Source organism: Ovis canadensis, chromosome 14 (genome assembly GCF_042477335.2).
Source record: "Ovis canadensis isolate MfBH-ARS-UI-01 breed Bighorn chromosome 14, ARS-UI_OviCan_v2, whole genome shotgun sequence".
In the NCBI taxonomy this organism is placed as follows: domain Eukaryota; kingdom Metazoa; phylum Chordata; class Mammalia; order Artiodactyla; family Bovidae; genus Ovis; species Ovis canadensis.
This window is the reverse complement of record NC_091258.1, coordinates 52,107,461-52,120,194: the sequence shown is the minus strand read 5'-3', so window position 1 is coordinate 52,120,194 and position 12,734 is coordinate 52,107,461. Positions and strand designations below refer to the sequence as shown.

At 40.0% G+C, this 12,734-nt stretch overlaps 1 protein-coding gene across 1 annotated transcript in view; it reads right to left on the bottom strand.

The window, feature by feature from the left end:
- The window catches only part of PMFBP1 (polyamine modulated factor 1 binding protein 1), a 40,480-nt gene that overhangs the window by 24,281 nt on the left and 3,465 nt on the right, over positions 1 to 12,734 (bottom strand). Inside the window, exons 3-4 of the mRNA XM_069549918.1 lie at positions 5,443 to 5,685; positions 1,558 to 1,779 (exon numbers count right to left, since the gene is read on the bottom strand). Coding sequence (XP_069406019.1) covers positions 1,558 to 1,779; positions 5,443 to 5,685 — 465 coding nt within the window. The remainder of the gene's footprint in view (positions 1 to 1,557; positions 1,780 to 5,442; positions 5,686 to 12,734) is intronic.

Here is a 12,734-nt window from a genome sequence, read left to right as displayed (position 1 = left end):
CCCCTTGGGCAGTGAAAGACTTACTCCTCTAGCTGTGGGGGTGCTGCCCTTCTTGGGGATTACCTGGGTTGAAGAAAACATTTGCCCAAGGTCATGTCTTTCCCTAGGAAGACAGCTCACATCCAATCACTGACCACTATGGAGGTATAAAGGCCAGCTCCCTTCTCCGCAGTTTATAATTGCTCTAGAGGTCTTTCCAGTCTCAAAGCTCACCATGAGGTTGACTAAGGCATTTGCTGGGACAGCCCAATGTCTCCTTCTGCCCAACGCTGCTTCCTTTTCCTTCATAGGAGCTGATGCCAAGACCTTTCTCTAAAAATGTCTGACATGCCAGTCTGTCTCAGAGTCTGCTTCTTGGAGAGCTAAACCCACAATTATTAGAACTAAAGGAAATAAACATTGTAATGAGAAAATCTGTTTTATTTTCCCCCATCCATCAGTGTAACACAACTTAAAGAGACTGAAAACATGCCCTGTGAGTGTGGGGGAATTATTGTTGGTTAAAGCATAAACTGGTAGAACCTTTTTTAGTATTCAATGTAGAATTATCTTTAAACATTAAAAATAAGCATCTCCTTGACCCAGCAAAATCTCACTTCAGGAATTAACCCTTGTATGTGGTAGAAAAACAGGTCAGTAGATGGCACAGGGTACAGTCATACTACAGAATACAAGGTAGTAACTAAAAGAAATCATCAATTAAGAAAGAAAAGAGAAAATCATCAAGATATACATTTAAAAAGCAAAGTGCAGAACCCCATTTTTAAAGTGACTCATTTATGAGAAAAGAAAACCTTAACATTTTATATATGTAAGTGTATAGCAATAGGCTGGGGAAGATTGCCAGTGCATTTTGAGAGAGTGGGTTGGAGAAGGGCAAATGTGGACTTTTACATTTAATCTCCATAATTCTGTCTAGAAAGCCTATATTGTTGTATTAGTTGTATAATTTAAAAAACCAATTAAAAGAAAAAAGAGACAAGTTCCGGCACTTTGCCTCTTCTTTGCTATGTTTCGTGACTTTCTCCTCCTATTTGATTCTGAAGCTATGATTTGCATGAGTCTTGTGACCTAGACGAGGCAACATGGAAGATTTGGAAGCTCATTCGGTAATTTACTTTCTGCCTTGTTTGAAGTGGTGGTTCCTTATATTATCTTTCCTTGTGACTCATATGTAAATAATCTGTCTGCCATGTGGGAAACCTGGGTTCAATCCCTACGTGGAGAAGATCCCCTGGAGAAGGGAATGGCTACCCACTCCAGTGTTCCTGCCTGGAGAATTCCATGGACAGAGGAACCTGGTGGGCTACAGTCCATAGAGTCCCAAAGAGTTGAATACACTTTCTTTTCTTCTCCTTATGTTAATTAAGGAGCCTTAACATTCCTAAGGAGCAATCTTACAAAAGATGTGAAGGCTTGAAGTTCAAAGCTGAGGGTCACAAAAGTCAAGGGAAGGAATGACAACTAGTTGAGAGTTTGGGTTTCTGACAGAGAGGGTGGGACCACGACAGGGACCACTAAGAGCTCCTGATGCGAGTGGTCTGGTTGAAGTCCTACCTGACCGACGATCCCGCTGAGCTCCCCCTCCAACATCTTCACTTGGCACTCAAGTAACTCGATGTTGCTCAGGGAAGTCTGGTATTTATCCCTGTAGAGGTTTAAGCTCCTTTCGAGGGAGACGATTTTGTCCCCAGCCAAGGCGAGTTGCTCCTGGGCCAAATGGAGCTTATCCCCTGTGTTCTCATTATGATTTCCCAGTTCCTCCTCATAGAGAATCACCTGTTGGTATAGGAAAGAAACCACACTGAACCCATGGAAGCCTCTAATGACAACAGGATATGGCTATAAGATAGCATGCAGAGGAGTTTTTCATTTTAACTAGAAATGCGGATGCAAAGAATAGGCCCAGCACAGATCTAAAAGCTACAGTCTGTAAAATCAGAACGGTAATGATTAGAAAAATTTTTTAAAAAGATTGTCCTGTTTGGATGGTAAGCTTCTTAAAGGCAGGGATCATTTCTGTTTCCCATTCTTCCTGGTATGTAGTTAATTCAATAAAGATATGTTAGTTGATTAACAGGAATGCATCTATAGCTCCATTTTTAAAGGGCTTGAGATGGCAGTATTATTTCTTTACTAGGTATTCTCTAGAGGTCTAATTTAGAAAATGTGGAGTCCCTGGTGCACACAGGTCTGCTTCAGCAAAGTTCCCTACAGACAGTGGGGGAATAGGACCTGAAGTTCCTGGGGAATTTGCATCCTCCTTATTTAGGTTCTTTTTCTTCCTAATCAGTTAATTAGTCAACGAATTGAACAGATATTTATTGAATGCTCAAGAACAATGTCTTTGGTGCTTAGGGGGGTATTTATACTTACACAGCACAGGCTCCTCTCTCACAGCCTTTACAAACTTCTATTGGGGGAGATACAATTTAAAATTAGCAAACAACTCTTGAGTGTGCTAAATTATATGACTTGCATTATATGTACTGAAGGAGTTAAGAGCAGCGGGGTCATCAAGGAAGGCTTTATTTGGGTTCAAATAGTTCAGAATTCAGATAGAACACATTCTATTGATTAAAGCTGATATATTTGCTGCCTGCCCATTTGAGAGTCATCTTAGGAAAGGATCATTTACTTTGAGGTGTTTATTAGGGAAGAAAAAGAGAAAATGAATATTTTATATTCATATGTTTATAACAGAACCTGTCAGGAGGCCTGCCTATGCCTTCTTGACACTCACCATTCCTCCGTATGTTAACTCCCTTCCAACTGCAAGCATCTTTAGGTTTTTTTGCCTGAGGGATGCACTGGCCCCAGGAGCCCACTCAAGCTGAGAAGCAAGACAAGACAAGTGACAAGTACGGGGAGTTAACAATATCAGGTGCAACCCTCAACCAATGACTGGAACGATTGGCTGGGATCAATTTTCAGTGTGTCCTACATTTTCTACCGGAGTTCTCCAGAGGGATTGAACCCTTGTTTCCCACAGCAGTGATAATCTTTTTTTTTTTTAATGAATTTTTATTGGAGTATAGTTGCTTTACAATGCTGTGTTAGTTTCTGCAGCACAGCAAAGTGAATCAGCTATATGTATACATATATCCCCTCTTTTTTAAGCTTTCCTTCTCATGTAGGTCACCACAGAGCACTGGGTAGAGTTCCCTGAGCTATCCAGTAGGTTCAGCAATGATCTTAATAGTAATTTTCTTTATGGGCTTCCTGCCATTGTTTGACACACTTCCCTACTCTTTCACTGTGCTTCATGGGATCACCTCCCTCCTGAATTAACTAGTACTTACAGAGTCAGGCATGACTGAGTGACTAACACATACTTGTATCTATCTCCTTGTTTTAGGATCTGCTGTTGGGAAACCCAAACTTAGATAGAAGTTTGATATTTCTGTGAACAACGTATTGGGGGAACTTGGCAGAGTGCTGAAAGTAACTTTATTTTTATTTCTTTTTTTTGAAAGTAACTTTTCCAGGACTTTCCCATATTGGGCTCTGTGTCAGTGACTGTTGCTTGCCAGATCCCACAACAATTCCTCCTCTCCTCCTTGTAACAGAACCTTGACTTTGTTTGGGACAAAAGTGTGCCTCACTAAAACACTGCATTTCTTTGTCTTCCTAAGAAATTGTTACAGCCATGTGACTAATTGTTGCCAGTGGTGTATAAGTCAAAGTATTGTGTGGGGTTTCTGGAAAATGTCCTTTAAAAGGGAGGAGTGTGCCTTTCTCTCTCCACCCCATTTCCTACTCTCACCCTGATTATTTGGAACAAGTAAAGGTTGGTGCTCCAGCGGCCATCTTAGGTGACCTGGAAAATGGAAGCTTTCAGCTGATGAGGGTGGAGCCGAAAGACAAGACACAGGTAGCAGTCCTAGACTACCTGTCTCTTATTTTATGTCATAGAAATTAACTATTTTATTTCTTTAGTTTTAAAAATAAAAAGTCTTTATTTTATTTTTGTTTTTGAAAGATCCTTCCACTAGATATACAAGTCTAGCTTGATACATTTTTTTGTATTTTCTGATTACTAAAGAAAGATCTGTTGATCCCCAGAGTTCTCTTTCTGTGCAACTCGATCTTCTCTGTTACTCTATCTTATGAAGACTAAGAACTTAGTCTTCTGGGATCCTTAGACGATTCCCTTCAAGTAAGGGGGTCTACCAGACTCTCCCAGATTCCCATTTTTGTGTCATGGACTAGAAACTCGAAACAATAAGCCAAGGACTCATCTCATTTGTTTCCCATTTCTCAAGACTACTGTCTTTCATTGTCTCGTGTCCAGTGTCTTTAAAAACAACAGTGTCTAACTATTTTATTTAAGACACTATTGCTTTGGGGTTTTCGTTATATGAAGCCAAATAGAATCCCAACTATTAATAATTCAGAGTCACTTTATTCAGGCTGGACTCTTGTTTAAGTTAGGATGAACCAACCAGTTTTAATACAGCCTTGCATTAGCTTTATTAAACCATGGTTTATGCTCACAGGCTCTGTCCCAGATTATATTTTGTAGAATAACCTTTCTTTGTTTATTTCCCTCCCAATCCCTTACAGCAAATTCTCATTGGTCATAATATTTCCTTTAAAAAAAATTCCATGTTTCTTCAAGGCCCTTCATAAATTCCCTGGAGTTAGTCATTAAGTAATAGCACCATTCAAGACAGTCCTTGGAATTTTATCTCTAAAGGCAGAGGAGGAAAATGCCAGAGGAGGCTGCCTGTTCCATTACTTCAAACCCATGGTTTTACTACTGCTAGTGCTACCACTGCCCAGCTGATTTTAGTAAGGCTTTTGTCTTTGTAATTTACTTGCGATTCTATAAAGATGATATACTCTGGTTAAAAAAAAAATATCACCCCAGGACATGAACAGAAATAAATATCCAGAATGTACTTAAGTCAAGTCTGCTTGATCTAAAACTCCAGTCTGCAAAAATGACTGACAAGGTACTCTCAGTGATTAACTCAGACTCAACATCTGGTTATCTTATCCACTGTGCAAGTGCCAGGAATTTATTTATGATTGAAATCTGATTTTTCTAAAAAAATGATTGATTTAGTGGACTTTATACCTCTTTCATAACTCTTAGAGACCTAGAGTCTTTGCATTTAAATTGCCATGGTAATAGAATGGAGATGATAAGCCTCCATGCACACCACACACATATATGTGCATGTGCACACATACACCCCACACACGTACACACATACCCCACATGTGTTAACTGGGCCTCTCACCCAGTTATGCCATTCTGTTTAGTTCCCTCTGTTCAGTTTCAAGGAAATCAAGAGTTAAAGAGGGAAAGTTGATAAAATCTGCTCAAGATGTGAAGCTCTCCTCTACGTCCACTGCTCACTTTCTAGTAGTTTTGACCTGATTTCTGAAGATACATGGTCATATAGGACATTTCCATAGTTACTTTATCTATACCTCATCTTCTTTCATCTTGCAGTGATGGTGGAGAATAACCAGGTCGGAAGTCTGCTTCTCCAGGACTGACTGATACTGCAAGAGGGAACAGTAGGAAGTCTGCAACTCCTCGGTGCGAAACTCCAGTTCTTGCTGAAGGGCCAGCAGCTTTTTCTTGAGTTGTTGGAGTTGCCTTAGATGACACTGCTTATTAGGCTCAAAATTCATGTGTGACTCCTCAAATGCTAACGCTGGCTTCTTATTCTGCAATTGAGAAAGGCTTTAGTTAGATTGTCACAAAGCAGGCATTCACTCTGATTTTTTTTTTTCTTAACCATTCACATCCATCTATCCACCCTTTGTCTTTTCATCTCTAGAGCACTTATTAAATATTTCACTCTGTTCACAATAAAGCATTACTTTGTACTTTCACTTGTATGAAGAATTTAAAAGAAGGAAAAAACCATGGTTCCTTCCTACTATTTAGATCTACTATTCCTATTATGTAGGTCAGAAGAAAACACACACACGAAAGGGACCTAGAGAGCACTGTAAAGATACACTCGATAATATGCTTATGTTTTGTCTTCATGTGAAAAGAAAACACAATTGACCTGGAAGCGAATGGATTTCTGGTTATGGTTCTTGTACTAAACTTGATTATTAAAGATGCCCAAATAAAAGGACAAACTCTTGGGGAAATAGCTTTCTGGAATACCGGGAAACAGGAGGCAGAGACATTGCTAAGGCACATCTGAGCACTGACTCTGCCTCCTCTTGAAGGCAGGTATGAGCTTGCAGTTGCTGAGTGTGTGTGTGTCTGTATGTGTGTGTCTGTATGTGTGTGTCTGTATGTGTGTGTGTGTGAGAGAGAGAGAGAGAGACAGAGAGAGAGAGAGAGATCTCTCCCTGCCAGTCCACAGTCAACCTGAAATGCTACTAGACTCCACTTAAATTTTAATTCATTCATTCCATAAGCATATGTTGAGCACCTACATTGTATCAGGTATTCTGCTCATAGGACACATCCCTGAATCGTTTATTCTGGTACAACTGAGGTCTTCACATGGATGCTTCTATATTTTCTTGCCCAACATTCCCAGTTGAAACAGAAGCAGAACCCTATGGTCCTTCTCCTGCATGTCCTCCACCTGTCTTTTGTCTGTAGAAAAACTTTAACCAAAGTGTAAGTTTAACCAGAGAAGTGAGAAAATGCAGAAGAAAAGGAAAGTAGTCCAACAAGACCAAACCATAATAGCTTAGTCATTAAACAAAGTCAAGGAACTTTAGCTCCAGTATTCTGAGCCTGTCTGTGAGCTGTCTTGTAGATACTGAAACCCCCACCAGGTGGAAGAAGTTAACTACCCGATGACCAGACTGTAGCCATGACATGCTGCTGCTGCTGCTGCTAAGTCACTCAGTCATGTCCGACTCCTCATGACCGCATGGACTGCAGCCTACCAGGCTCCTCCGCCCATAGGATTTTCCAGGCAAGGGTACTGGAGTGGGTTGCCATTGCCTTCTCTGGTAGCCATGACATAAGCTGCCACAATTCTGAGAACTGGCCTCAAAGAAACGGGAACAAACCGACCCTGGAACTGAAGATCAACTATACTTAAAACAATCAAGATGACGCTTGATCAGACCACTGCATGACCAACTTCAAGACGATTGTCAGAGCTGATGGTGCTGTTTCTGTATGTAGCCCCTTTCCTCCATCTATATACCCCTGAAACTCCCCTTTAAAAGCTCTTGGCCACTGATTGTCAGTGGTGGGAGTCAGCCTTTGGACATGAGTCTGCCCACCCTCCTCCCCAGTTGCTGGCCTCTCACATACAGCAAACTTTTCTTTCACCAACCTTGCCTCTCAAGTATTGGTTTTAGAGTGGTGAGCAGCCAGGTCCCACTTTTGGTAACATGGTGACTTGTGAAGGAGAGGTGGATGAAGAAGATGGCTTGTAGGCATCCTTTAGTTCCTTCCTCTGTGTATTGTCTTCCTATTCATTGTTTAAAACCCTGTCCAAATACTGCTTTCTTTCTTGTTTTCCCTGCAAAGCTGTATTTGCACCAATACCATAGACTTTCTGGGCATGTCCTTAATGTGGCATTTCACATTCTGCCTTGCATTGTAATGATCTCTGTGCATCTTATCTTTTAATTAGACCATAAATTTCTGAAGGTCAGGGGTCATGTCTACTCGTATAGGGTCTAGATTAGAGATTCATACAGAGCCAGGTATTGACAGAAAGAAAGACATGAAAATTGGCTCCCCAAAATTTGAGCTTGTGGCCTTGGCCCAATTAACAGAGTACTTTCAAACTTTTCTAAAATTAAATTTTTTTTTACAGTTTTATCAGTATCTTCTCTATATGTCCTAAAATTCAACTACTGTTAAGTATACAATTCAATGATTTGTAGCAAATTTACAGAATTGTACAACCATTATTACAATCCAGTTTTAGAATATTTGTATCACTTCAAAAATTCCCTCATGCCCATTTGTCACTCCCATTCCTACCCCAGCTCCAGGCAACCACTAATCTGCTTTCTGTCTCTATGGATTTGCCCTTTTCAGACATTTCATATAAGTGGAATTGTATAATATGTCATTTTTTGTGTCTGGCTTCTTTCACTTAGCATAATGTTTTTGAGGCTCATCCAGGCTGTAGCAAGAATCAGTATTCTGTTCATTTCTACTGCTGAACAGTGTGACTAAACCATATTTTGTTTATCTGTTCACCAGTTAATGGATATTTGGATTGTTTCAGGTTTTGGCTATTATGAATAATACTGCTATGGACATTAACAGCTGTCATGTGAATGTCATATTTTCATTTAATTAATCTGTTCAGCAAATATTATGGTACACCTCCTCTGTGCCAAGCACTCTACTAGTTAATGGGGATACAGAATTTTATAAAACAGAATTTCTGCCTTCATGAGGTCTGCATCTACTGGTGGGGGAGATGTGTGGAGGGAGAGAGAGTCAGAGAGAGGGAATGAGAGAGAGAGAGAGAGGTAGCAAATTAAAGAAGTAAATTGTGTAGTTTATTAAGAGGAAAAAGTGCTATGGAGGAGAATAAAGCAGAGGAGGGAGATGAGGAATGCCAAGATGGAACACAGTTGTAATTTTGAATTAAGTGTTCTCATGGAGGACCACACCGAGAAGGTGACATCTCAGTTAAGATAGTTAAGGAAGAAGGCTGGTGGGAACGTACAACAGGAACACTCCAGACAGAAGTAATAGCAAGTGCTAAGACCTGGAGGTAGGAGGCGCCTAATGGTGTTTGAGGAGTGACTTTGTGCAGGTTGGAGCAGAGAAAGTAAGGGGAGAGTGGTACCAGATGAGGTGAGAAAGGAAAGGGAGGAGAGGTCTTTTAGGACCATGTAGGCCATCCTTAAATCCTTAACTTTTCCTTTCAGGGAGATGAAAGGCCATTGGCGGGTACTGAGCATAGGAGTCACGTGATCTCCTGTAGATGTCACAAAAGACACACTGGCTGTTATATTGAAAACAAACTGTAGGGAGCCAAGGACAGAAGTGGGGAGACCAGCAAGGAGGCTGCTGCAAGAATCCAGGTGAGAAGGGACAGCAGCATGGACCAAGGTAAAAGCTGGGAGAAGTGGCTGGATTTTAGATGCATGTTTGAAAGTAGACTCCATAGGATTTGCTTCTGCATTAGATGTGGAATGAGGGGAGATAATGGTCATCCAAGGCAGAACGATTCCATGGTTTTGGTCTGAGTAACTGGAGAGATGGAGTTTTATTTATTTTTATTTTATTTTTGGCTGTGTCATATGGCATGTGGGATCTTAGTTCCCTGACCAGGGACCGAACTGGTGCACCCTGCACTGGAAGCACAGATCTTAACTGCTGAACCACCAAAGAAGTCTTGGAGAGATGGAGATTTAAACAGATTACTTCAGTAAGAGTTGGCACCCAAAAGGAAAAAATCTTCTCTAATGAGAGTAGGTAGGGGCAGCACAGATAAGGTCAGGGAGGCTCAACCCAGTTCAGAGCCAGAAAGACAACAGCTGATGTGTCAGTTCAATCTGAAAGAGAAGACAGAAAATGGACCACAATGGTCAGTAGGCAAAAGAATTTCCAGACAAAGACAAGCTGAGCCCTTGACCTGAACATTTGGTGTATGTGGCCAGAGGGAAGTGGGTGAGACTTCTTTCCTAGGCCAAACAAAGTTGAATTTTTTATTTACTCTGCTACAATTGCCAACATTTACAATAAATGTTTTAATTTAAGTGTTTTCATTCTTTTCAAGATAAGAATGGTGCTATTCTTACAACCCATCTGTGAATGAGGTTCAGAGGGAAGGGGCTTGGGAGTGATGTGTGTGTGTGTGTGTGTGTGTGTGTGTGCGTGCGCTCATGCTTGCATGTTTGCATGAACACAAACATGCATGGGGGAGGTTCTCAAGAGCCCAAGTCCTCAGTCTATATAGGTGAAACTCTCGAGTGGGGAACTACTTGGAGAAAGACACGGTCATGGATAAATACACTTAATGTGGGTGGAACTAAAGCAAAGGCGTGAACCCCTGGGGTATGGTTATTGCAGAAGGGCTTATTTTAGTAAAGCACCTACCTATAACCTATTTTGCTCCAGTTCTGTTTTTCTTAGCTCTGTTGAAGGTGGCTTGATCTCTAAAAATTAGGAGGCTGGAGTTCTGGTCCTTCTAGTACTTGTGTGCAATTGTTGATTTGGACCTGCCACTCTACTGCCAGATGTGTATGCCCCAGCTGAAAACTGACCAGTCTCCTTATTATATATTCTTTCTCTACCTCCCCTTATTTCCATGTCCCCATTTTCTTTTCATTATCCAAAAGAATAAAAGAAATGCTCTTCTTATTATTTTTTTAATTTTTTACATTTTTCTTAGCTTTATTAATAATGGATTATATTAATGGTTGAGTCACAACTACAGTTTTAAAATAAGTAAAGTTGGCTACGATATATATGATACATTTATTATTTTAAAATGCCTTTGGATTTTGTTTGCTAAATCTCATTTATTTTTAATTGATAATCATAAATGATATTAGAGCTTATTTTTAAATTATTTTTTATAATAAGCTTCATTTTATTTACTTTTTGTTTTTTTAAATTTATATTTATTTATTTTAATTTGAGGTTAATTATTTTACAATATTGTATTGGTTTTGCCATACATCAACATCAATCTGCCACGGGTGTACACGTGTTCCCCATCCTGAACCCTCCTCCTTCCTTCCTCCCCGTACCATCCCTCTGGGTCATCCCAGTGCACCAGCCCCAAGCATCCTGTATCCTGCATCAAACCTAGACTGGTGATTCGTTTCTTATATGATATTATACAGGTTTCAATGCCATTCTCCCAAATCATCCCACCCTCTCCCTCTCCCACAGAGTCCAAAAGACTGTTCTATACATCTGTGTCTCTTTTGCTGTCTCGCATACAGGGTTATTGTTACCATCTTTCTAAATTCCATATATATGCGTTAGTATACTGTATTGGTGTTTTTCTTTCTGGCTTACTTCACTCTGTATAATCGGCTCCAGTTTCATCCACCTCATTAGAACTGATTCAAATGTATCTTTTTAACAGCTGAGTAATACTCCATTGTGTATATGTACCACAGCTTTCTTATCCATTCATCTGCTGATGGACATCTAGGTTGCTTCCATGTCCTGGCTACTATAAATAGTGCTGTGATGAACATTGGGGTACACGTGTCTCTTTCAATTCTAGTTTCCTCGGTGTGTATGCCCAGCAGTGGGATTGCTGGGTCATAAGGCAGTTCTATTTCCAGTTTTTTAAGGAATCTCCACACTGTTCTCCATAGTGGCTGCACTAGTTTGCATTCCCACCAACAGTGTAAGAGGGTTCCCTTTTCTTCACACCCTCCCCAGCATTTATTGCTTGTAGACTTTTCGATTGCAGCCATTCTGACTGGCGTGAAATGGTACCTCACTGTGGTTTTGATTTGCATTTCTCTGATAATGAGTGATGTTGAGCCATCTTTTCATGTGTTTGTTTGCCATCTGTATGTCCTCTTTGGAGAAATATCTATTTAGTTCTTTGGCCCATTTTTTGATTGGGTCGTTTATTTTTCTAGAATTCCAAACTCTTTCCTTAGGGCTTCCCCTCCAAGCATATCATCTATACTTTGGTGTGTTCATAATCGTTTTTTGACTTTAAAGCCTCCTGTGGGTAAAAAGTGACTCTTCCTAGTGTAAACTTAGCAACCTGGCAGTGATATTGGTGAATTGTTAATATCCCTTCATCAGAGGTCATGTTCAATCTTCTGGGTTTAATTTTGGTTTGAGGTAATATGATAGATGGACCAGATGATGAGAGTTCACTAAAGTTTTTCAGTATAGGGCAAAGGTAGCACCTGACCTAACTTGTCTGGCAATAAAGATCCAAGAACTGCTCATACCTGCAGAGAAACTAGAGTTTTCTTGGATGAGGATTTTAAACATTTGCACACTGTAGATACCTATGGGTTTAAAGGAATCAAATTTCAAAGACTTGGAGAAATGCCTAGACTTATTTGAGACTTATTAAATTTCTACTCATTTATCCTTAAGTGTTCAAAAGATTATTTTTCTTAATTCTAAATGAATAGAAAATGACATGCTATGGATTAAGCCTGAATTTCACTTATATTTGTACCAAGAAGCCGTGTCATAAAGGCATAATGCATTTCCTGCTGCTTCTTTGTCTTCTTTTTGTTAAAAAAATTTCTTTTAAGTGAAGGCAGATATTTTATTAGATTCTGCTTTGACCTTTAAACCGAAATCTGGAGAAAATGAGCAAGTTGGAAATAATCTTATGGAAATAAGACTAGTTCTTAAAATGACCATTCAGAATTAGACATGATACTGGAGGCCATCTGGTCTACCAATGTTTCTCAGATTGATTTCTGTCCAGGATTCAGCTGTCTTAAAAGATAGAGGACTTGGCCACCTGTAGGAACCTGTTCTCATATTTAGACTACTTTTCAGCCCTCCTTGTGGTCAAAGAGATTATAGCTATTGCTCCCTCCTTGCCTATGTGGCCACTTGATCACAGAAGGAAATTAATTGGCCTGGCATGATTTCACCTTTTGAAAAGTCATGTTGGTTTCCACCCAATACTTGGTGGTTTTCAAGTTGATGCTAATTGATTGATGTTAAGTTCTATATTTTCCCTGATATTGAAGTTAAGCTGACAGGTCTATAATTACCGAGATTGTCCTTTTTCCCTTTTTAAAAAGATGAGCACTTCATTTACCCTTTTTCAGTCTGCAGGGACTTTCTTTATTCTCTTGAGTTCTCA